The following is a 22,470-nucleotide window of genomic DNA, read 5'->3' as shown; positions in this document are numbered from 1 at the left end:
TGGTTCATTTGTATGGTTAACTCTTTTACCGTGATTATCTCCGATTTTATAACATATTTTCCTCCGTGAGCTGCCAAGTTACTAATTGTTTTTACATGTTCCACTTATTTTCTTTTTGCTCTTTTTCAGGGTTTGTTCACCCCCCCAATATCCAGTATTATTAACAACCAAAAACCAATACTAATTCAATATCATGCACACACTCACAAATGCAGACTCATGGGACTGTTCTTGATCCTCTACTTGTCATCTCCCCAGTCAACTGCTCGCTATCTGAAATTAAATAAACAGTTAACACACCTGAAGCAAGCACATCAACAAAACAAAGCCCCTGGTTACCATACAGTGTCCTTGCTTGCAACCTGGTTTAGCATGCTGGGATTGGCGTCACAAAACAACACAACTATGTTGTGGTGGGGGGTGACAGAAATAGCCATATCCCTCCACAACAGGATCAGCACTTAACAGATCAAAATACGTTCTATTCCCAGATCTGAAGGACTATCAACTTCTCATGTTTCCTGTTCTAGATATAAAATGTTATGAATGAAAGGTTGGATTTCACTTTAATGGCTTGGTGGTATTCTGTAATCTATTATTGTTTTCAGGAGCTGATAAACTCTTGCCACAATTTTACAAGAGTCACATCTGCTGACCAAAATTAGACATACTTGTTTACTCTCGTTATTTTCCATTGCTCTCCAAAAAACATGCACACACATAACACCCTGTGGCCGGCGATGACATTCAGAGGCAGGATCTGGAGTTGACTCACCCTGCAGCTGTGTTTACTGGTCTTTAAGGTTTTTGTTCAGATGTCCAGAGAAGGCCTCCTACCTCTCTCCTCCTAACACACTACTGTCACATAAATCTCTCTCTTCCTCTCTTTGTCTTTCTCCCTCTTTCTCTCTCTCTCTCTCTCTTTCTTTGTGTCTCTCCATCTCTTTCCATCTCCATTTCTCTGCTTCTCTTTCCTTCTCTCCCTGTCTCTTTCTCTCATCCTCTGTTTCTCCTTCTTTTCCTTTCTATTTCTCTCTCTTCTCTCTCTCTCTCTCTCTCTCTCTCTCTCTCTCTCTCTCTCTCTCTCTCTCTCTCTCTCTCTCTCTCTTTCTCTCTCTCTCTCTCTCTCTCTCTCTCTCTCTCTCTCTCTCTCTCTCTCTCTCTCTCTCTCTCTCTCTCTCTCTCTCTCTCTCTTCTTCTCTTTCTCTCTCTCTCTTTCTCTCTCTCTCTCTCTCTCCTTCTGTACTGTCTCTCAGACTACTGTTCCACTCATGTAAACACTGGTCCTCAGCAGCATCTGTGCTGCATCAGTGTGTGATTATTTAACTTACAGTAATATCCCTAAATCTCCAATCCTAGGTGATGTGAGAGGGAAGGAGGTGTTGCTTGTCTGACCTCCTGGTCAAACCAAACACTCTAAAGCAGTGTTCCGCATCACCCAGAACAGACACAGACCGAGGTTTCTCTCTTATTTATCCTGTCCTCTGCTCAGTCACAGAACACAGGGCTAAGAAAGGAACACTTCCACGGTTCAAACTGTTGGGAACTGGCACTAGCGATCCCCTTGTCTCACGTCACAAGCAGCACAAATCCCTCATGGCCAAACATTTTCCTGCCTGGACTGCTGCTTCACAAAATCCATGACATTGCCTGATTCATAGACGGCTCATCAGTGCTGATTGTTACAGTGAGATACTAGAGATGTGGTGGATACCTTCTAACCGTGAGGAGAACCATCTGTCCTCTTCCTCTGCAGCTGGTACAGATCCCACGGTGGTCACATTAATAAATAACCCCAAAGGAGATGTGGAGTCTGTGGGACCAACCGTCACGGCGTGTTCATATTTTACCCAACAAACTATTCAGTACACAGAATGCTAAAACTCCGGGAAAACATCTTTGTTGTGGGCTTTTTAGACCTTCCTGACAGCAGTAAATCAAAGTCGTTGTTCCCTTTTTCTTGAGCTTCTTTATTTTACAAACCATATGCATGCCATCCATCAGGGGTTCACAGCTTGAGAAGGGCATGTATACAGAGTGTCTGTCTCTCAGCCCTTCCCAGCATTCACAGAGAGACCAATCAATCACACCTGTTGCCGAGGCAACAGAGGTCATCGTCAAAGGAGATCAGGAAAAGCCAGAGGGTTCTTATTGAACACTGCCATTTTGGAAGACTGGTAAGCCTGTAGTGTCTGTTGTAGGGGGTCAGATGGCTGAGTGGTTAGGGAATCAGGCTATTCATTAGAAGGTTGCCGGTTCGATTCCTGGCCGTGCAATTTGATGTTGTGTCCTTGAGCAAGGTACTCCACCCTACTTGGAGATAAGATAAGTGTCTGCTAAATGACTACATGTGATGTAAATGTAATGTCTTAGACTGTATTGGAAACCTTCACTTTTGTCTATAACTGTAACTCTGGGTGCAATGGTAAACCACTCTACAGTTAGCTGGAATGGTGCTAGTTGCCCAAAGCCCCCTGGAGCCCCAAACACATACTGTGTCCCGATGTCCTGATGACATCTCGATGACAAGATCTTTGAATGGGTTTTTTCTCACGCGTCAAGTTCTCACACATACACGTACACACGTGGTGGATTAGTGTATCACACAATCTGGGAGTGACTTGGGGGCATTTCCATAGCTCTCTCAACCTGATTCTTCATGTATCAATCTGACTCTAACACATACACAGTGCACAACAAGTGTGCTTTTGTAGGTTTATAAAGGTAATTCTACAAGGTTGTTGGTGAACTCCATCTACTGCTCAGTGCATGATCAGCAGTCATAGTAGTTCATTAAAGAAATCCGTTTCCAGCCCATCTCTGTTGAGGCTGCTTATAATCCGGTGATATATGCCTTCTTGCACTGAGACTAAAGATCTCTCATCAAACCCATTCTGCTTGTCAAGTGTTACTATCCACCTTGGCATGTAGCCAAGCCTACGAAAGAGTTTCTGATAGCATGTGTTTGTGTGTGTGTGTATGTGTGTGTGTGTGGCCCTTTGATGCTTACTCGTATGGGTTCTGTATCTGCTGAGCTATGAAAGAACATCACATAAACACACACTGTTGGTAGACAGGTGACCTTCTCACTCTTAAGGTAATTATTACTGTATTATTACTTTTTTTTTACATCAACTGTCAGCTCTCTTTAAACACCTTGAAGACTAAAAGCTGTGAAAAGAATAATGGAGGATTAGTAATGCAGTGGATCATCTCTCTGCAAGTTAAGACAAGTTGATCGAGGCAGTGGGCTACTTTACTAATCAGCACAGAGACATGAGTCACTGAGGAAAGGCTGAGGGGGAGAGGCCTGTGCATCGTTGATGTATTATTAGGGGCTGTAGCCCCCTATTGTTATCATTGTTTTTCTTCTTCTTGTTCTTCTTCCCCACAGGGAGTCTATGGCAACCCTATGAACCATAAGTAGGGAAATGATGCAATTTGGCACACTCATAGATATGACTATGAATGTTATCTGGACCAACTATGAGGCCTCTAGGACCAATTCTAGTGCCACCACGAGTTATAATGTTTGTAGAATTTGTCTCAAAGAAAATACATTTAGTTCATCAGATTACCCTTCTCCTGCTGATCACAATCCATATCTTTTTATGAAGGCTCCACCCTTACAATAGTCACCCTATTTAAATGTACAGTGAACTGTTTTTTTACTACTCCTCCTTGTCCAATTCGGTAAAAAATCGGCTCAGAGGATGTTTGGACAAAAAAAAATCATCCTTCTGGACACTGCTCATCTATTTGATATTGCATTTGGACAAAATGTCAGCCTTCTGGACAATTAGCATTCATTTGATATTGCATCTGGACAAAGTATCATAATTCTGGACAATGAAATATAAATTTATATTGACATAATATGATAGCCCTGTCAAGGAACTGAAGCATTCTCAATCACTCACTGTTCACACTGTTCAACCAGAGTGACAAATCTCCACCTCTATAAGGACTCCGGCCAACGGCTGACTGGATAGAGGCAACATTAAGCTACAGAACTTACATTTTACTATGGACACCATTCTCTCTGATACAAATATGATGATGTTCTGATGCATTTCTAATGTCAGGTGTAAGCTTACTGTCACAGCCTCCAAGTAATTCAAGGTTAAATCCCATAATTCAAGGTCATGTGCCGGATTGGCAGTGTTGCCCTCTCTGCCTGCCTTGTGACAGGGGGTTTAGGGCAGATAATTGTCTTTAGCTGAGTTCACCGTAAGGCCATGTTGTTTCTTCATAATGTCTCCATCATGGAGACTTTCCATGCGTAATCCTGGAAAGGACAAACACTGTGAAAGCACTGTAGGAAATTGAAGATTATCTGCCTTTAATGCCAAGTCCGGTGAATGGGCACATTGTTTCCTGACAAATATACCATAGCCACGTACGCGTATCCTTCCTATCTCCAGTGAGACAACGTTAATGTTACAATCTTTTGTCTGACATACCATAAAGAGATGTAGCCTATCTGAAGAGGGTTAAACACCCATACATAGACAGGAGATGCCGGGGGGAGAAAAATACGACCTCTAAAAGGGGAACCTGCTGATTTCCCTAAAAAGCAGTGAATAAGTGTAGGTATTAAGGGAATTACAGAGATGTCCAGACTTGCAAGTACACATGATGTTAATGTTTCTGAGGAATAGCCACCTGTCAGCCAGTACAGGAGTGCTGCAGGAAGAGAAGGAGTGATGTGTGCAATAAAGCCCTAGAGACAAACATACCAGCACACCTATCGCCAGAGATCTTATTTCACTCTTGGTGTTCTTTACTCATCTCACTTTCTACTGAGGAATGTGACTCAAATAAGTTATTCTTTGGGCTGTACTTTAATTGGAACACTGTTGTGAGCTCAGAAAGTGTTGGCTTAACTGTGTTGACCATATCTGACACAATCGAACATTTAATTTTATAGGCATATTTGTTCCACAGTCGAGAGCGATAGAACTCTCGATTGGACGCGCTTAATTTAAAGGGGGCGTGTTCACAACGAATGATCGGAATGCAGCATAAACTGGTAAACTCAGGTGTAGCGTGTTCTGTGCAAAAGTAGGGATAAATAAGATCACTGTAAACACCTCTTAGTTGTCGTTATATTAGGCGGACTGTTAAAGTTCACGATTGATGAGCGATACTCTTCTCATCTTTTTTAACACGTTTTTCTGGAAATTATGTTGCCTTCATTTAACGCTTGGGACTGCTGTGACATGAGGAATGGGAGAATAAAGTAATCGCAGCTTTCAACTGCTTCTCTTGCTAAAGAAAACACAATTATCCGGGATTTAAGATAATTTAGTGTACATTGTTGTCTTTTCCTACGTTTTTCCGCAGCTTTGAACCTGAGCCTCCTCACAGCTGACCGTTTGGATTTAGCTCAAGTAATGCATGATGGCTTGCAAGATGTTTTCATCTGTAATGTATCTGTAAGGAAAATGTTCTTAGATATAGAACTCACCTGCGCCTCTCCTCACCCATCCATATAAACCTGATTTGGCAAGGTTTCATTTTAAATGGAAAGTTCTTCATGAAAGTCGGCTATAACGCAGCTTCTGCTTAAAGGTATGATTGACCAGTGGAGCACTCTGCTGAAGAAAACCTGCATGCTTGGAAAATAAGGATTTTTTTTCTCTGCTTGTGAAGCTTTCAACAAGAGATGTCCAATGAAAAGTGTGTAGAGGGTCTGCACTTTGCTTGGATGGAGACCAGGGAGTAGAAGAGCATCTACTGTTTGGGACTATTTGGAGTAACGCACACAGATGTTCTGCGAAGGTTCGGAAGGGATAGTAACACAGAAGGTTCTATATTATGGATGTTTTTGAATTAGAATCCTTAGTCATGCAGCACACCGAGTCTATTATGTGCATTGGATTAGAGATCACACTTTTCAGACCATAAAGAAACAATAATACCGCACCTGACATCGAAGAAAATATAGTTAGCTCGTCTGAGGGGACCCATTATGTCAACTCTCTTTACAAGGTAAGCTACAATGTTTATACATGTACTTTGACACACTGCTGTACATAACATCAGTTATTCAGATACAAAGGTATCTTACTTTAATCAACGTTATATGTCCCTTAGAGAAGATAAAATGTTCCACGTGTTTTACCTTGATTAAATTGACGTGATTTATTGACTTGGCAACTCTCATAAAGTGTCATGACCATAGAGCCTTGAATGACTCTTTGTGTCCTGCATTGAAGAGATATTAGGTCATAAACTCCTGACAGACTGGATTGCTGTATGTCACAAATGCTACTCCCAGGTCAATCTAGCTCTGAAATAATTATTAATGAAGTTTATTAATATGTAATCTATATATGTTATTCTAACAATGTAAAATGCTATTGCACGTTCATGTAAAGATTAATTAAAATTAGAAGTAGGCTGAAGGGTTTAAGAAATGTATCATCTAATGCACAGCAGAACTGCTGTGATCTAATGCACAGCAGACTGCTGTGATAAACAGTGTGTGTATATGTGAGTGTTCCTGACAGGGTCTCGGCCAGGTCCTGTGTGGTAGTGTTATGAGGTCATTCTCCAACCATACCTCAGGGAAGCAGAGTGTAAACCCTGGCTGAGCATTCCTTACATCCTTCCACACTGCCTTTATCTCCAAATGCCACAGACTATAAATACCCTGCTCATATTTATCTCATCACAGCCCCAGCATGAGAGTAGCCGTGGATGAGAAGGGGGCTGGACTGTGCCTTGGTGCTCTGACTCTAACTCCATGTGAAGTTACGTACATGTGTGCTGACGGGTGGCAATAGCTAGACCTGCTTTCATCCACATCACGTAGAGAACACCCTGGAAAAACAAACAAACTCACCAACCAGAAACAGTGTGTCATCTGAAGTTATCTGACTTTGTGGTGCTGCTGCCTTTTGTCTATGGCAATGTTATGGCTGGATGGAATTTGCTGTGGTGTTGCTGTTCTGTCTGTCAGTCTGCTGTCAGTTTGGCTGGTCTGAATATGAGAACTAGAGAGAGTCAGACTCCAGGCAGCGTTTCTGTCTCATATCCCCTCTAGAGGAAAACTCATTTGTGAATGAGGCATCAAACAGACTGAAAGTGCTTACTGAAGAGTGAGCATATCCAGTACCTGAAGAAAGCCTCTAATTAAAGTAGCAGCAACAGAATGTCGTCACTCTCCCAGGAGGTGGAATTTCCATCCCCTGACAGTGGGCATGTTTATGCATGAGAAGGGCTGATTAATACTTAAATAAAGAAAGACTATGTTTTTTGCTGGTCGTGAATAGAGTAAAGAGACTGTTCATGTTACAGACTAGAGTGTGTCAAGGTACACTTGGATAAGAATGAAGAGCTCCGATTCTGGAATACAGACTGACCTATCTAAAGTAGCTGACCCTTTTGAACTAGTCAGGTGGGAGACAGTGTCATGGTTGTTTTGAAATGGTTCTTAGTGACCTGAAAGGGACATTGAAGCTGGTGACCTTCCCTGCCTGTTCAGGGGTGAGTGCAGGCCATATCCCCAAGAGGGAGGATGACCGTAGATGGCTGGACTAGCGGAGGAGCTGTCTCCGTCAAAATGGTTGCTAAAAGATCATCTTAAAATCGCTGAGGTATGACATGGTACCAGGTCTGTACTGGTAGCCCGAGATGAGGTGATGTATTGGCTCAGTCAGGAGGTCCAGAAACAAGGAGACAAACGCCAGTTTCTCAACAACAAAAAGAAACAAACAAGTAAAAAAGAAGTTTGTTTTCAACACAGGAACCTCACCCTGTTGATCCTTCACCAGGGCCATTGAGTTTCTGATCACTGCTGTCTCACTGGTGGCCAGCAGAGTTTGGGTTCAAAGGTAGTCACTAACATCTGTTAAAGCTTGAGTCCACTCATTCTTCCTGATCTATATGCACCAGGCCCTAGACCAAGTCTCTCAGTGGTGGGTCACAGCTAAGTACTATTGGTCGGATGGCTAAGGAATGGGCCCTGGGTAGAAGCATTAGTTGTGCTCACTTGAAGGGTGAGAGGTCAATTGAGATGGATTTGAGATGCTCATAGCTCCGGAACAGCAACTGCTGGCCCAGACAATGCAATGCCTCACCAACCAGAGACTCCACTGGTCTCCAAAGGTTGGCAGTCAGGTGGCGTGACAGGGGCTATGCTACATCCGCTCCTATGACATGTCACACAGCATCAATGTTCAAAAGTCACAGTCTCACCTGAAATACATATTAGCAATAAAGCTGCCAATTGATGCCACAGGAAGCGAAGAGGGTGTTTGGAGCTTGTGTTTGTTTGTAGGGACTACAGAACAGCATGGGGTTTAGGAGAGCTTCAAAGCTTTGAGAAGTCAACCAGATAATGCCATTATGAGAAATAGGATGGGGTGAATGGAAGTATTTCTGCCTTTGGCCTTTGAACGGAGTTCATGACCCTCTAGTTAACTCCTGTGATCCTGGCAGACAGGTTGAAGGAACGGTTTCACCCAGGAGGGTTAAGACCCAGCGTTGACTGTGTACCGATCTGCCGCAGCATTGTTTACTCTCTTATTGTTGTATTCACAGTTTGTAATATTGTAGTAGTTTAGCTCTGACTACCGTCAGTGCCAGGCTGAAACCCAAACAGGCGTTCTGCCTGACGGAATGTGCCTTTGGGACCATATGTTTTAAATGATGCTTGGAGGATAACGGGCAGTTTAATCTTGATAAGTGCTCTACCATGATATTCTGCTGAATGTTCCACTGTACACAACGTCAGTGTTAGTGAGATGGAGCGGGTGGTAGGAAGGGGGGATGTTTTTACTGCACTCCAGGGCTAAAGTCAATTAAAATAAATAAATTCTCTCTTATTGATTAAAGGCATTTACTTCTCCCTCCCTGCCGTTTGGCCAGTGTCTAATGTGCTGCCATAGTCTTAATGAGAGCTGTGTGTGTGTGTGTATGCGTGTGTGTGTGTGTGTTGGGGGGGACGGGGACGACCCCCATAACCCCCCGGCCTGTGATCAACATGGCCCTTTCAGACCTTTCACGTTAAGATCAATGGTTTAAAACAGACTGCCTATTCATCTTATTTAAATGAACTTAAAAGTACTCGACAGTGATGAAGAATGTGTTTTGTCCATCTCATTAAAGGAGTGACTAAGTTCAGCTGAGTTCTGGGTTTTATAAGTATTAGCAATCTACAGATTGGAGAGAGAGTTTAACAAACACCTTGACATAAAGATGTCCAGTTAAACACAGCGGTGCCAGAGAAGTCTCTCAGAGGCATGTAGGTCAGAGGACCGTGTTTTTAGTGAATAGAGAAAAACTCAGATAAGATACAGCCAATAGGTGTTTGTTATGATAGGCAGGATATTACATCATATAACTGTGACTGTCATCAGGACACAGCAGTTTACGGTGGGAACACATGAATGGATAATAAGACAGAATATATGACCAGATGATGAGCTAACAGCTGATCTATGGATTATGATTAACATAAGCACATAGGAACCCCATTTCGTCCACAATGGTGAAACCTCTAATGCTGTTTTGAATCGTGGCAAGTTCCCCACATTGTGCGACCCACTATATCCAGTTAAAGGGTTTATTTAGCCTTTGTCAGGATGTTTTCTGATCAGGGCCCAGTGCTGTTCCCAGGGCAGGTAGAGAGCTCTGAAGGGAGAGCTAGCCTAGGTGAGTGGGAGGGAGGTGTGTGTCGTTTAACTGACTATGGACCTGGGACTGAGCCAAACAGACCCCGGCCATCTAGATGTTTAGGGGATCCTTTAAAACATCAACCCTCTGACAGAGAGCATTTTTTGTGTCTGATACAAAAGCAGTGCCAGGAAGCATTTAGTGGTCTTTCCAAGAATTGAAGGCATTTCGGAGAAAACACTCAAGTCTTTGGTGAGTCAATCGGTGTGTATGCGGACGTGCATATGTCTGTGTGTGTGTGTGAGAAACAGAGAGAGAGAGAGAGAGAGTAATGAGCAATAATTCTGGTGTTTAAGCATGTTGTGTGCATGTGTGTGGTCTCCGTGTATGCTGCTCGTCCTCACAGAGAAGACAGGCTGAGGTGACTGAGGACAGGAAGCTGTGCTGGTTCCAGAAAAATACAGAGTTGTGGCGACACTCATAAATGGGAAACACTGTTTGTTCACTGACACTCCCAGTCAACGGGTGACTGTGTGTTGCTGTGTAACTGTTGTAACATGTAGGCCTGGTGGTGAAAGGTCACAGCTACATACTGAGATGGATACTCACCTATTGTGTGTCTGAAAGAGGGGGGGGGGGGGGGGTGAACCCTGTCAAGCAGCGCGTCTCACTGGGAGTGTGGGAGTTAATAATGATTGTGAGGGTGTGGAAGTCTTAATGACTCTGGGAGACGGGGCATTCCTGACCTTGGATCCTGCCCACAGGGCTCCAGGAGCACGGCTGCTTATTTGTTGTTATTATCAGTGACCCTGCAACCTCAGAGCCACGGCTTTCTTTTAAGTGGGGCCCAAAAGGCCCTGCTCTCTCTCTCACTTTCTTTCTCTCTCTCTCTCTCTCTCTCTCTCTCTCTCTCTCTCTCTCTCTCTCTCTCCCTCTCTCTGCCAGTTTCCTTGTCTCTTTCTGTACCTCACTCTCTCTCTTTATCTGTGTTTGAGATTCCATCTAGAAGTGGCAGATGAGGGAGGGTGTGGAGGTTTAATTGGCTGACTGTGTTTATTTTCTTTTTGTCTCCAGGAGGCTATCTCTGTGCCAGACGCTGACCTTCATCTCCCTGCTGGTCTCTTCCGTCCGCCTGTCCACCCAACAGAGTGTAAGTCTCTCTCTCTCCGCAACTCTCCCCTGTCACACAACATTCACACTAACACATCACACTAGTACAGCTATGGAGTGTAATACTGGCTATCCAGCCCGCACCAAGCCATCCAGCCATCCAGCCTTCATCCAACTATACAGCCCTCATACATCCATACTGCCCTCACCCAGCCATCCAGTCTTCACCCAATCATATCACCCTCATCCGGCCCTGCAGCTCTCATCCAGACATCCTGACCCACCCCAGAGTTTGACATCCTGCTTGCCAACTTTTTTTTGCAAAAAACCTTTGACAGAGAACCTGATTAGCTTAATCTGTGCTGAGAAAATCCCTGCTCTCCAGTTTCACTGGGGAAAATCCACGTCGTTTAGATGCTATACAAATCAAAGCACCCTGACCAGCATCAGATGTGAGCAGGCCCGCTGGCCACGGAGACCTGGAAGTGTGCTGATTGGATTGTTTTTGTAGCGTGTTAGCGTGCTAATGTGATGTTGGCACAGTAAAGGTAGCTATGGTGCTACAGTCAGGTATCAGCTCTCCATCTCTGAACACTCTGATTGCAGCCCTCCTTCCTCCTCTGAGCACGGCAGCCATCTTTCATCGCTGTTTGTGTGGTTGTCAGAGAGAGCGCCTCAGGGGAAACCACCCATTCCTGGAGACGGGTGGTGACCACAACCCCTGCTTACACACATGAAAAATAGCCTCCTGTCCACAGTCAGTGACAGGAGAACCGGAGATACCTGCTGCACACCCCCTTCCTCACCTTCCTCAAACAAAGCCAGGTTTCTACCATTAGCATGACTTTCCCTTTGAGTCTAACCAAGCGTAGCAGATTACCCTTAAACCTCTCCGTAAAAACTGGTGAGGAACGTTTCCCCCCCTTTAAAGTCTTTTGGGGGGTTTCAGGAGAACTCGAGGGGTGGAGCGTGGGCGTTTTAAAGGTTAGAGGTTGTTTTCGTTAATATAGCAGGCCAGGCCTTCTCATCTCCAACTGTTATTGACTCTAATTTGGTTACCGCTACTGGGGGTAGCGGTAATGAGGGCAGCGCCAGGTCACCATGCCATGGAAAATGATGGAAAGCAGCCCTGCGGTTCTGTGTGTGCGTGTGTGTGCGTGTGTGTGCGTGCGTATGTGGGTGTGTCTAGATACACACAGGTACAGTTGATTCTACTCCTGACCCCTCACAGTGAGATGCCAGTGCTGTCAGTCCCAAAGTCAGAAAGGCGGGATTTCTTGGAACTGAGCAGTATGGAATCAGCCTCACTGTAGTGTTACAGTAGGAGATAGTGTCAGGAATAATGACTAATGGTCAGATCGGACTGCTTTATTTAGAAGGTGAGTGCAAAGAACGTATGGACTCGCCTCCCTCATCTGTGGTGTGGATGTTAAGGGTTAGAAGCTGTGCTCCTGTATGAAGTGGGAGCTCTGCCAGGTAAATCCACCTCAAGGCATGTGGAATACTTTGGAATGTTTTGAAAAACATTTTCTCAAATCATTTGTGTCATGTGTGGCCATGTTAACAGTTGTCACACAAGGTGCAGTGTCCCGACACACATACTCTTCAGATAGATTCACGTGATGGATCAGATTTCATCTCATACTGACAGACAAAGCACTGTGTGTTTTCAATGTGTAGCTTACACATGCACCTAACCCTAACAGGCACACACACACCTAACCCTTACACAGGCAAACACACACACACCAAACCCTAACCTCACATGGCATCCATCCCAGCCAATTCAAACTAACACACACATACACCCCCTCCCCATTCCTCATACTGACTCAACACACACAAACACACACACCTTCCCTGAGTACTCTCTCCTCTACGGGGGGTTGTGGTGTGTTGACAGTTGCTGTTCAACAGGCCTGATCCTCCAGCACATTGAGGCAGCAGACTGAAGCTGCAGTGTGATGGGAGATTGGGAGAGAGATGTTATCAACGCTGTAATCACAGTTACACATGGGCACTGCTTCTTAGACATTTATCATTTGATACTTGGAATTCATCTACCGGGGGTTTTTTGTATTCATAAAAAATCTAAACATTCTTGAGAAGATGTATGCCTCCGGATGGTTCCATAAATGTTTGTTCTCCCGTGTCTCAGTCTTCTTGGTTGTCCGAGTGGGGTCCTTTTGGGGGTCCTCCAGCGGGGCTTCCTCTGCGTGCCCGTCGACAGCTGAGCTACAGGAACGAGTGGGCCTCCTGGAGCGGCTGGTCTGTGTGCTCCCGCAGCTGTGGGGGCGGGGCCTCGGTACGCACGCGCACCTGCATCACCAGGTACTGCCCAGGACCAATCCAAACGCACATCAGAATATTTCGGTTATTCTTATTTTGTGTGCATGCATTTTCTTGCTGTATTTTCGTATGCTCTTCATTCTCATTCTTTATATTCATTTAGAATACATTTCCTGTGTAATAGGTGGTCAATCTCATTTCATTTCCTAGAAACCCAGTGGGAGGCCCATGTCCTGGTGACCCCAGACAGTACAAGATCTGCAACACCAAGGTGATTTCATGTGTTAATCAAGGTGAACGTATGTGTTCCGCATGACTTGACAGTGAGTTCTAGGTTTGTTCCACTGCAGCTGTAGAGGATTACATTGTCCTCATCTGTCATTGCAAATACTTCAGAACGAGAAGTGAAATGTACTTCAGGGCTTAAAAGGTGTGCTCAGGGCAGGAGGGACTGCATTTGAGCACGCAGGAGGAATTTTGTCAGGGTGTATCACTGAAACATTAACTGTTTCTCACCTGCTTATGTTACAGTCAGTCAGTCTGAACCCAGGGTTCATTTCCTTTGAGGTGTGAACTTTGAGGTCACCTTGCCTCAGACCGGTTAGGGTGTATTTATATATGTGTGTGTGTGTGTGTATGTACGTCTGTGTGTGTCTATGCATACGTGTGTGTACACAAGTGTAGGTCTGTGTGTGTTTAAACATGTACACAGACACATACGCATGGATATGCACTCACAGTGAGTCACTACCGGGCATCTTGATCAAGTATAGACCAACTTGGTGGTAAGACTTGTAGAAGCAAGCCTTGTTCCAGAAGATGTTTGTGATGTGGCAGGGCTGATTCCACCTTCTCACCTGTCTATGTTGCTAACGGTCTGTGCAGGAGTGTGCTGTGGGCTCAGAGGACTTCAGACAGATGCAGTGTGCTGCCTTCAACGGCAGACCTCACATTGCTGGAAGCTCCCACACATGGACCACCTTCCACGGAGGTCTGTGAGACACATGTCATGGCATGACCCTCTGACTCCTGGCTGGCCCTCTGATGTGTGAGCGGATGAGTGTGTTGGACTAGGTTTTCCAGTGGTGATGTCTGCTTGTTGTTTAGCCACACCTAGGTTAAGAGCTATCTCTATGAACTTTGACTTGTTCTAACCTATAGCCTCTGCACCCCCCCCCCCCCCCCACAAACACTCCACACCCTGGCCCAGCATGTTTCCTACCTCCATCCCTCCACCCAGACTCTGCCTCATACTGTGTGTCCCTGTACTAATGATCCCCCCCGCTCCCCCAGGCTCTAACCCCTGTGAGCTGAGCTGCTTGGCTCTGGGACAGAACTTCTACTACAACTTTGGCCGCGTTCTGGACGGCACAGCCTGCGGCAAGGAGCCTGGCGCCGTGTGTGTCAACGGCCGATGCTTGGTGAGTGAAGACGCGCAGACAGCCCTCTGTGGACGGCTGGGTTTGGGAAGGCGATGCTGCGGTATGACACTGTCTGCCGTCTTCCAACTGTTCTCTTTCTTTTCACCATTTTACTGTCCGCCTATTTAATCCCCTCCTCCTCGCTCCCTCTTTCTCTCCTTCTTTCTCTCCCCCTGTGTCTTGTTAGTGTTGTCGTTGTGTTGACCGCTCTGGTTGGTGTTCTCAGGAGCAGGGCTCGTGCTGCGAGTCAGAGCCAGAGGCCATACACCAGTGTAGACTGGAGCCTTCACATGATATTAAAACCCTCACTGGTTCACAGAGCTCACAGCTCCACTGCTAGCCCTGCGACCCTGGTGGGGGGGGGGGCCTGCTCACCCTTCCTTCCCCAGATACACTCACACACGTGCACTCACGTACACACAGACACAAAAGCACACCACACGTACACACACACCATACACACATTCTTCCCCTACGCCTGGAGAATAGTTGAAGCACAGTTGCATTTCCAGTTGTTAGGGCTGCATTACGGCCCTCCAGAAAAATCCAAACGTGTTTACAGTGTGTGTATACAGTATGCACTGTACCAAAGGATGAGCTCATGTGTGTGTAAGTTGAAGTGACTTAATTCATTGTGTGTGTACAAACTCTAGTGTGTGTGCTTGCGTGTGTATACACCAGTGGATTTATGACCCGTTAGGACAGTGGTGGCCCTGAGCTGGCTGAGGTCAGAGGTGGGCGGGGCCTGACACGGGAAGCAGGTCCTAACTACAGCTGGACTGGAAGGCAACATGACACAGATGTAGTCCAGACCTCAGCCCATACGGCTGGGTTAACGACAGCTTGTTTGGAACGCGGGGTCTCCCTGGGAGGGGCCACGCGGGTTACGGGGGACTGCGTCCTGTTGTGGACACACAGATGTGAGGAGAGAGTGTTTGTGTGTGTGCGTGAGTCCAGGGAAATGATTATAGTTTAGCTAGATTGCCAGGTTCAGCTGAGGAACCTCCCTCTTGATTGGCTTTCTGAGCAGTGAAGGAGGTTGGAGGCAGACGCTGTAATCTGTGTACAGCTGGGGTGGACCACGCACAGCTCCACACGCACACAGACACACACACTCACAGCCCTCACTCCTCAGCTCATCCATAGTCTGTGTGTGTGTGTGTCTGGTATAGTTGTTTACTCTCCAATCCTATCACTCTTCAGCTCTCTGTCCTGTCTTTGTTCCTCTGTGGTTTGGTCAAGTAAATACCTGCAGGGATACATTGTCTGTGTGTGTGTGTGTGTGTGTGTGTGTGTGTGTGTGTGTGTGTGTGTGTGTGTGTGTGTGTGTATGTCTGCGTTTGTGTGTGTATTCACTGACTGCTACACAAGGTGGATAGGGGCCAGTGATGCTGTGCAACATCAGGGTGACATGCTCATAATGGGTGAGGTCAGAGGTCAGAGCTGGCCTGTCCTCTACAGACAGGGAGACTGGGACCACTGCAGTCATCCCCCCATTCAGACCCTGTCTGAGGAACATGCCTGGACACACAGAGGGTTAGGAAAAAACCAAGGGGATCCCTGTGTGGCTGGAAGCTGCTGCAACAAACCTTTCTTTAACTATGTAATAGGGAGTCAGGTGGCTGAGCTGTTAGGGAATCGGGCTAGTAATCTGAAGGTCGCCAGTTCGATTCCCGTTCGTGCCAAATTACGTTGTGTCCTTGGGCAAAGCACCTCACCCTACTTACCTCGGGGGAATGTCCCTGTACTTACTGTATGTTAGTCGCTCTGGATAAGAGCGTCTGCTAAATATCTAAATGTAACTATGTCCCTTTATAGTTACCCATGTTGGTCATATCTAATTAAATGGGCAAATGTATGTGCTAATATCGATGTTGACTGTGTTTTTAACACTGTGTGTGTGTGTGTGTGTTTAGAAGCCAGGCTGTGACCTGATCCTGGGCTCAGAGGAGCAGGAGGATGCCTGTATGGTGTGTGGAGGACAAAACAGCACCTGTATGCATCACAGGAGTGTATACCAGAACAACGGTCAGGAAGCAGGTAAACACACACACACAAACATTCCCAGAGATACACCATCTGTAATAGTTACCATGCCAGCCAGTTGTCAGGCCATTACATACTTCGTAAATTATAGCAGTTTCAGGCCCATTTAAGAAACGAGGAGAAATGTTGAACAGGCACTTCAATTTTAGGGTTTGTTCCACATGTGTAAGGCGTAAAATTATTCTGAGGATTATTAGCCTTCAATAAGAGAACATTAAACATTGCCACAAGAACCCAACTCCGGTACCATAGCTCCATAAATCCAGTCATGAAGGGTTCCGTATGAGAGATGATGTGAAGGGCAGGTCAAGGCGGAGCTACGCCCATTGTGAGCAGGGGCGAAGCAGAGGCCACCAAGCTTACAGTCTGGCCCTCTGCCACATAACATTCTCCATCTAAGTGGTTCCTGCAGGATAGTGACTCTGGCACAGAAAACCTACACGTAACCACAACAAGCGCCCACAATCACACACACACATACGCACATGAAAGGAGAGCACCCAGACACCTCTGGCGTGTGACTGGGCTGGGTCTGCCGTTCTGGAACCAGTACCCTTGTTCAGATGGCATGGTGTGTGGGCCCTGGCAGAGCGGAGAGATAGAGAACCGACATGAAGACTGAGCCTGAGGGAGGAGAGGCTGATAATAGCAGCTTTGTTTGGGTGCGCGGGCAGGCTTGGGTGGAGACTCCTGCTCCTGCAGCTGAGTCTCGCTAACAGGCGCCGACTGAAGGGCTGGGCCAGCACACAGAGCTGCTCCTCTCAGGGTCAGAGGTCAAGGTTCCTCCTCACACTGTCTGGAAGTAACTCCGGAGCAGCTCTATAACTCATGCTTTACTTGAGCTAGAATAAAGCTGAGGTTCATAACTTAACCTGTGGATGAACTTGAGCCGTTCGTCCAGAGACTCAGTGATGGGCCCGCTGTCTGAGGGAGATGTGATGAATGGTGTCAATCTGGGGGTTTTCTTTTCACACGAACAGCAGGGGCACCTCAGAGCTGTCTCTGGGTCCTGGCAAGGCCCCCCAGTGAAATATCACTCCCTCCAAATAAGGGGATTTATGTTGGCTCTGATGAATCAGCCCTCTCCATTCTTAGAAGCTCTGCTTATAAAGTGCTCACTGATGCACAGTTTAAAGTTGTTAATGTAATTGTTTAACTTCATTAAATCAGGAGTTGTAATGGCTTTAAGGGCACGCCCCAAGCAGACACCAGTATAGTGTCTGTCCTCCCTGGCCTCAGTGTTAACAACATCAAGGTTTCCTTTGTCTAGCCGGTCCATTTGGGTACAACGAAGTGGCCATGATTCCAGCAGGCGCCACTCACATCCGCGTCACTGACAACAGCAGGAACTACCTCGGTAAGAGACGTATCACAAACTCACACACACACACACACACTCGTATGCACAAACACACGCGCACGCACACACTACAGCAACAGCTTTCTGCAGCTGCTTTTCCAGTTAACACCCAAGGGCATCTATTCTCACACTCATTTACAAGACCAAAATAACAGGTCCTGGGCCAGAGCTGCCTGCCTGGGATGCAGAAACACAACCCTCATAAAGGCTTTATCGGGGCGCAGGGGTGGGGCGCAGGGGCGGGGCATGGGCCCAGGCAGCCAGGTGGGCAGACTTGATTCTAATGTGGAAAATATCTCCCATATATACTGGCTTCTCTAGAAAGACTGCTTGGGCGTCATTGTGCTCTGCTGTAGTCAACCTTTCATTGTGCTATGAGTCAAGTTAGTGATATGGTCATCAAACTTTGACCTGTGAGCAACAATGTGATATAGACAGCCCTTGATTACAGATGGCAAACCAAGTGCCTTGTGCATGTCTCATTCAGTACACACACCCACACACAAGTCTAGTACCTCCTGTATTACCCCTGCACCCCCATCCCTCCCTCTCTCTCTGCCTCCCTTCTTTCCTTCCTTCCAGTCTTCCTTCCTTCTTTCATGGCCTCCCACCATCTTCTCTCATCCCTTGTCCTCCTTTCCCAGCCCTCCAGAACGGCCAATCGCAGTTTGTGATCAACGGGAACTGGAAGATTAGTGTTCCAGGAGAGTACAGCGTGGCAGGGACCAAGCTGCTGTACCGGCGCTCCGCAGACACCTGGGAGAGCTTCGAGGTCCCTGGCCCCACCCTGGAGGACCTGCACGTCATGGTCAGAACCCCACAGCCCAGCCTGGTCGGAGCGTGCTCCAGATCTGGAGTCTGGTCATAGTGTGGTCAGGGTTAGGTGGCAATCTGCTCGTCGGATTATTATGTCAGTTTAATCAGATAGGTTTAAGGGTGTTTAGTCGGCTACAGCTTTACTACTGCTATTCTAGGATGTTTATACTGTACATTCCCAATCCATTTAAGCTGTTTAGTCTATTTGAATCATTCTAAAGGGTTTCCATATGGTTGCTTTGTCTTCAGGTGTTAGCAACAGACAGAAACCCAGGAATAGAGTATGAGTACTGGCTCCCTCCTGAGAGCTACGCCCTCTACCACGGGCGGAGGAGTCCGCTACGCCAGCCCCACCACACGGCCAGCTACATCCCCTGGGCTCCACCCACTACCACCTCCACCCGGCCCCCTCCCGTCACCACACACCCCTACTGGGGTGAGATCTGCTCCTCTGCTCAACCATCACCTGTGCTTTTAAATGATTTTCAAATTATTCAAATGAATGCAAATGATCTTTTTGAAAAAATATTTGCAAGGGTGCTCTGTGTACATAAAAAACTATAATAGGACAATAAAAACGTACATATAAATTATATACATATAGTATACTCCATTTTTGAATGGAGTATACAAAAAATACTTTCTCAACTTTTCCAATCTGTTCTGGCCTACCTCTTACTGGACCCTTAGTTCTCCCTGGAGGCTGGCCTGTCAAGCCCCATCGAGAGCCTCACCAACAACCTTATCAACAACCTCACCTCCAGCCTCACCAACAACCTCATCAACAACCTCACCAACACCCTCACCTCCAGCCTCACCGACAACCTCACCTCCAGCCTCACCAACAACCTCAACTCCAGCCTCATCAACAGCCTCACCTCCAGCCTCCCCGCCAGCCGCGACTGGAGAGAGATGAGTCTAGGAGAAACCAGCTGCCTCAGTCCTCTCGTGGAGGTGAGTACTGGACTGAACAGTTCCATGTGTCACCTACAACCCTTTCTGTTATATACTCTTCACCAATCCGGCTTAACAGTACAATGTCTTTGCTCAATACATGTATTTCTGCCATCTAGAATTATCCAATTGTTCTGTTAATCTTGCAGGGCATTGTGGGAAATGTAGGCAAGTACGGGGTCGAGGGGAGCGCCAGAGACAGTATTGCCAGAAAGACTTTGGTAAGTCTGACCTTCATACTATACGACCAATATGATCCAGAACAATGAACCCCTGACTAAAACTAAGTGTGTCTTCCACCAATATCATCATGCTCTCTTCTCTCCAGTCTTCCGGGTCAAAGTCCTGACCAAGCTGCATCGAGGTGAGGAGACGCGCTACGATGTCCAGATCATCCACACCTACCGGAACCGCTTCCGTCTGGAGCACAGGGAGTTCCTGTGGGTTCCCAACGTATGTGACTGCCCCAACCTGGAGGAGGGCCGCCAGTACGTGCTGATGGTGCGTCGTCACATCAACTATGAGCACACTCTGGACCGCATTCTGCTGGAGGAGGACAGCTACGCGGTGCCCTATAAACCCAGAGAGGACTCTCTGCTGCGCCAACTCGAGGGGCGCTGTAGTAACAGAGGATCCGGGCCCTCAGCGAGACACAGGAGCTTAGCCTAGAGACATACCTGTACACACACGCATTCACAGATTCAATTCCAGACTCATCTTAAACACACTTGTGGTGATTTGGTAGATACATTTGGGATATTTTTTGTGTGTGTCACTGTGAAACCCCTTTTTCATCCGCCCGCCGCAGGAAGGCAAAAAGACACAAAGTTGATGGAAACCACTTGAAATTCCAAAATGGTGGATCCAAACATCCAGTCTGGATGTGGTAGGGACTGCGCTTAGGTTAACAGACTTGCCGTGTTAAGAAACCAGAAACTCTTTAAGAGTATGAAGCTCCCTAGCTTACCAATATATAGCACTTCAGGTGGACAGTAATTCCCACCTTTAAACTTCAAATACCAAAGAGAAGAACATTGATCTAAATGGCCAAGAACATTTGTTTGTGTGTGTTTATTGTTTGCTTAAATTGTTGATAGACTAACCATCACTTTTGGCAATGCAAAGCCATAATATGTTCAAGTTTCAAAGAAATATCGTGTGTGCCTTTTACGTTTATATCTCCTCTCACTTTTTTATTACAAAGATAATTCAGACTATTTAAGTGTCAAATGATTAGCTAGAACTAATATTATTTGCTGTATATTTGTGTTTTTAAGCCTTTAAGATATTTTATTTTCATAATCTGTAATGCATTTTCCTGAACTGAGGATTTCATATTTAATAATGTGTCCCTTAGTCTTCTTTGTCATACAAAACTTTTACTACGGTATTATTTACCATGAAAATACAGTATTTTTTGGTGTGGCACTGAGTTGCTACAATTATAAGAAATATATTTTATTTCAATGGCTTTTGAATCATTTGTAGCTGAAATGTACATTAACCACTGTTTGTGTACCAGTTACATAATATGTATCACATTATGTGCTTTATTTTAATGTATGAGTTACATCTTACTTCAGCACTGTACAAATGTCACTTTATTTTCAGGGACCCTTTATCAATGGCCTGTAGATTCTAACTAATAATAGACATTCTGCAAACTATCAACTAACTCTAACGTTAACCAACTGTTACATGGTTGTAGTTAATAATTTGCTGAAAATATTTCATGTAAAAGTTGTACGATTATTGATCAGGACCCCTCACTAGAAAATGGGCACTGGTTTTTGTGTAACATTGGTAAACAGTTAAACAAATCACTCGAAGCAAATTTGTGTTTCTTTACAAAAATGTATTTACAAAAAAATAACATGACATTTGCTACCATGGTTACATGAACTGCCTTCCAGAGAATCTAACTTTGCTCTGTACGTCAGAGTTCTACAGAGCACTGTGCCTAGACTGTGGAGGCTTTCTGTCCCTGCTAGCTGTCCACATGAGGGCTGAAGCAGAGCGCTTCCCCTGCTCTCTGAGCCTCCCACCTCACACACTGGAAATATGGTCATTGTGGGGTTCACATTTTATTATGCATTTACTAAGATTTGTCTCAATTTAAGTTAAACTTTCACCAAGGCATGAGACGTAGAACTGGTATTCATTCATACAATTAGTGTACATTTGTACTGGGGACAAATACATCCAAATGAGAGGGAGTTAGAAATGTACATGCTGTACCATAACATTTTCAGATAAATATATATGTAAACATATGTAAACATTTCAAAAGGATTTGAATGCCTATTTCTACTGACAATATTTAGTGCCAAATCTACTCCCGGTTTTAAAACCAGTCATTACAATACTAAGTTACATCTTAATTTTGAAAAGTAAAAATGCTGTCACTGTTCTCTACATCTCCAGTCTAACTAGTAGTTATAACTACAGCTCACCCTTTTTTGTTCCCTTTGGCAATTTGTAGCTCATTTCCAAACCACAGTGAGGTCATCTGTAGTGGTACTGTCAGGCCAAATAGTGTCCTAGGGCCAAATAGTGTCCTACCTGACGTCACAATGCCGTTCCGAAGCAAGGACGCGTCCGTCGCTATGCCGACCTTAAATTCCTGAGATATTTAGGCGTGCTAGCAGGAAACTGTCATGGTTGCTATACTGGTTACTAGGTAGGAAGTTTTGTATTTAGGCTTATTTAAACCAGTTTATTCTACTCTACTATTTAAAGTTTTCACTCGTTCGACATTCCTGAGACAGCAACGCGCGCAGGTAGAATACTATACGTGTTGCCTTCCCGGTCTGTTAAAATTGATGCTAAATAAGTGAATTCTTTTGACGA

The 22,470-nt window shown here is 45.6% G+C and overlaps 1 protein-coding gene across 1 annotated transcript; it reads left to right on the top strand.

The window, feature by feature from the left end:
- Positions 1-4,994: 4,994 nt before the first annotated feature.
- Positions 4,995-21,979, top strand: adamtsl5 (ADAMTS like 5). Its single transcript, XM_047042455.1, has 13 exons — positions 4,995-5,994; positions 10,699-10,774; positions 12,893-13,065; positions 13,234-13,294; positions 13,909-14,014; positions 14,317-14,444; positions 16,361-16,484; positions 17,761-17,847; positions 18,495-18,658; positions 18,916-19,102; positions 19,357-19,620; positions 19,770-19,841; positions 19,949-21,979. Exons 1-13 carry the CDS (start codon positions 5,975-5,977, stop codon positions 20,287-20,289), a joined length of 1,803 nt encoding a protein of 600 aa, XP_046898411.1. The 5' UTR covers positions 4,995-5,974; the 3' UTR covers positions 20,290-21,979.
- Positions 21,980-22,470: the final 491 nt, after the last annotated feature.

This window comes from Hypomesus transpacificus, chromosome 19 (assembly GCF_021917145.1).
Source record: "Hypomesus transpacificus isolate Combined female chromosome 19, fHypTra1, whole genome shotgun sequence".
Classification (NCBI taxonomy): domain Eukaryota; kingdom Metazoa; phylum Chordata; class Actinopteri; order Osmeriformes; family Osmeridae; genus Hypomesus; species Hypomesus transpacificus.
This window is presented reverse-complemented; position numbering and strand designations above follow the sequence as displayed.

Bases quoted from the DNA above. Each gene is read 5' to 3' on its own strand.
- adamtsl5 (XM_047042455.1), top strand. From the start codon at position 5,975: ATGTCAACTCTCTTTACAAG. The intron at 13,295-13,908 runs GTGATTTCATGT...CGGTCTGTGCAG, and splicing joins ACAAGATCTGCAACACCAAG to GAGTGTGCTGTGGGCTCAGA. The intron at 19,842-19,948 runs GTAAGTCTGACC...TCTTCTCTCCAG, and splicing joins GTATTGCCAGAAAGACTTTG to TCTTCCGGGTCAAAGTCCTG.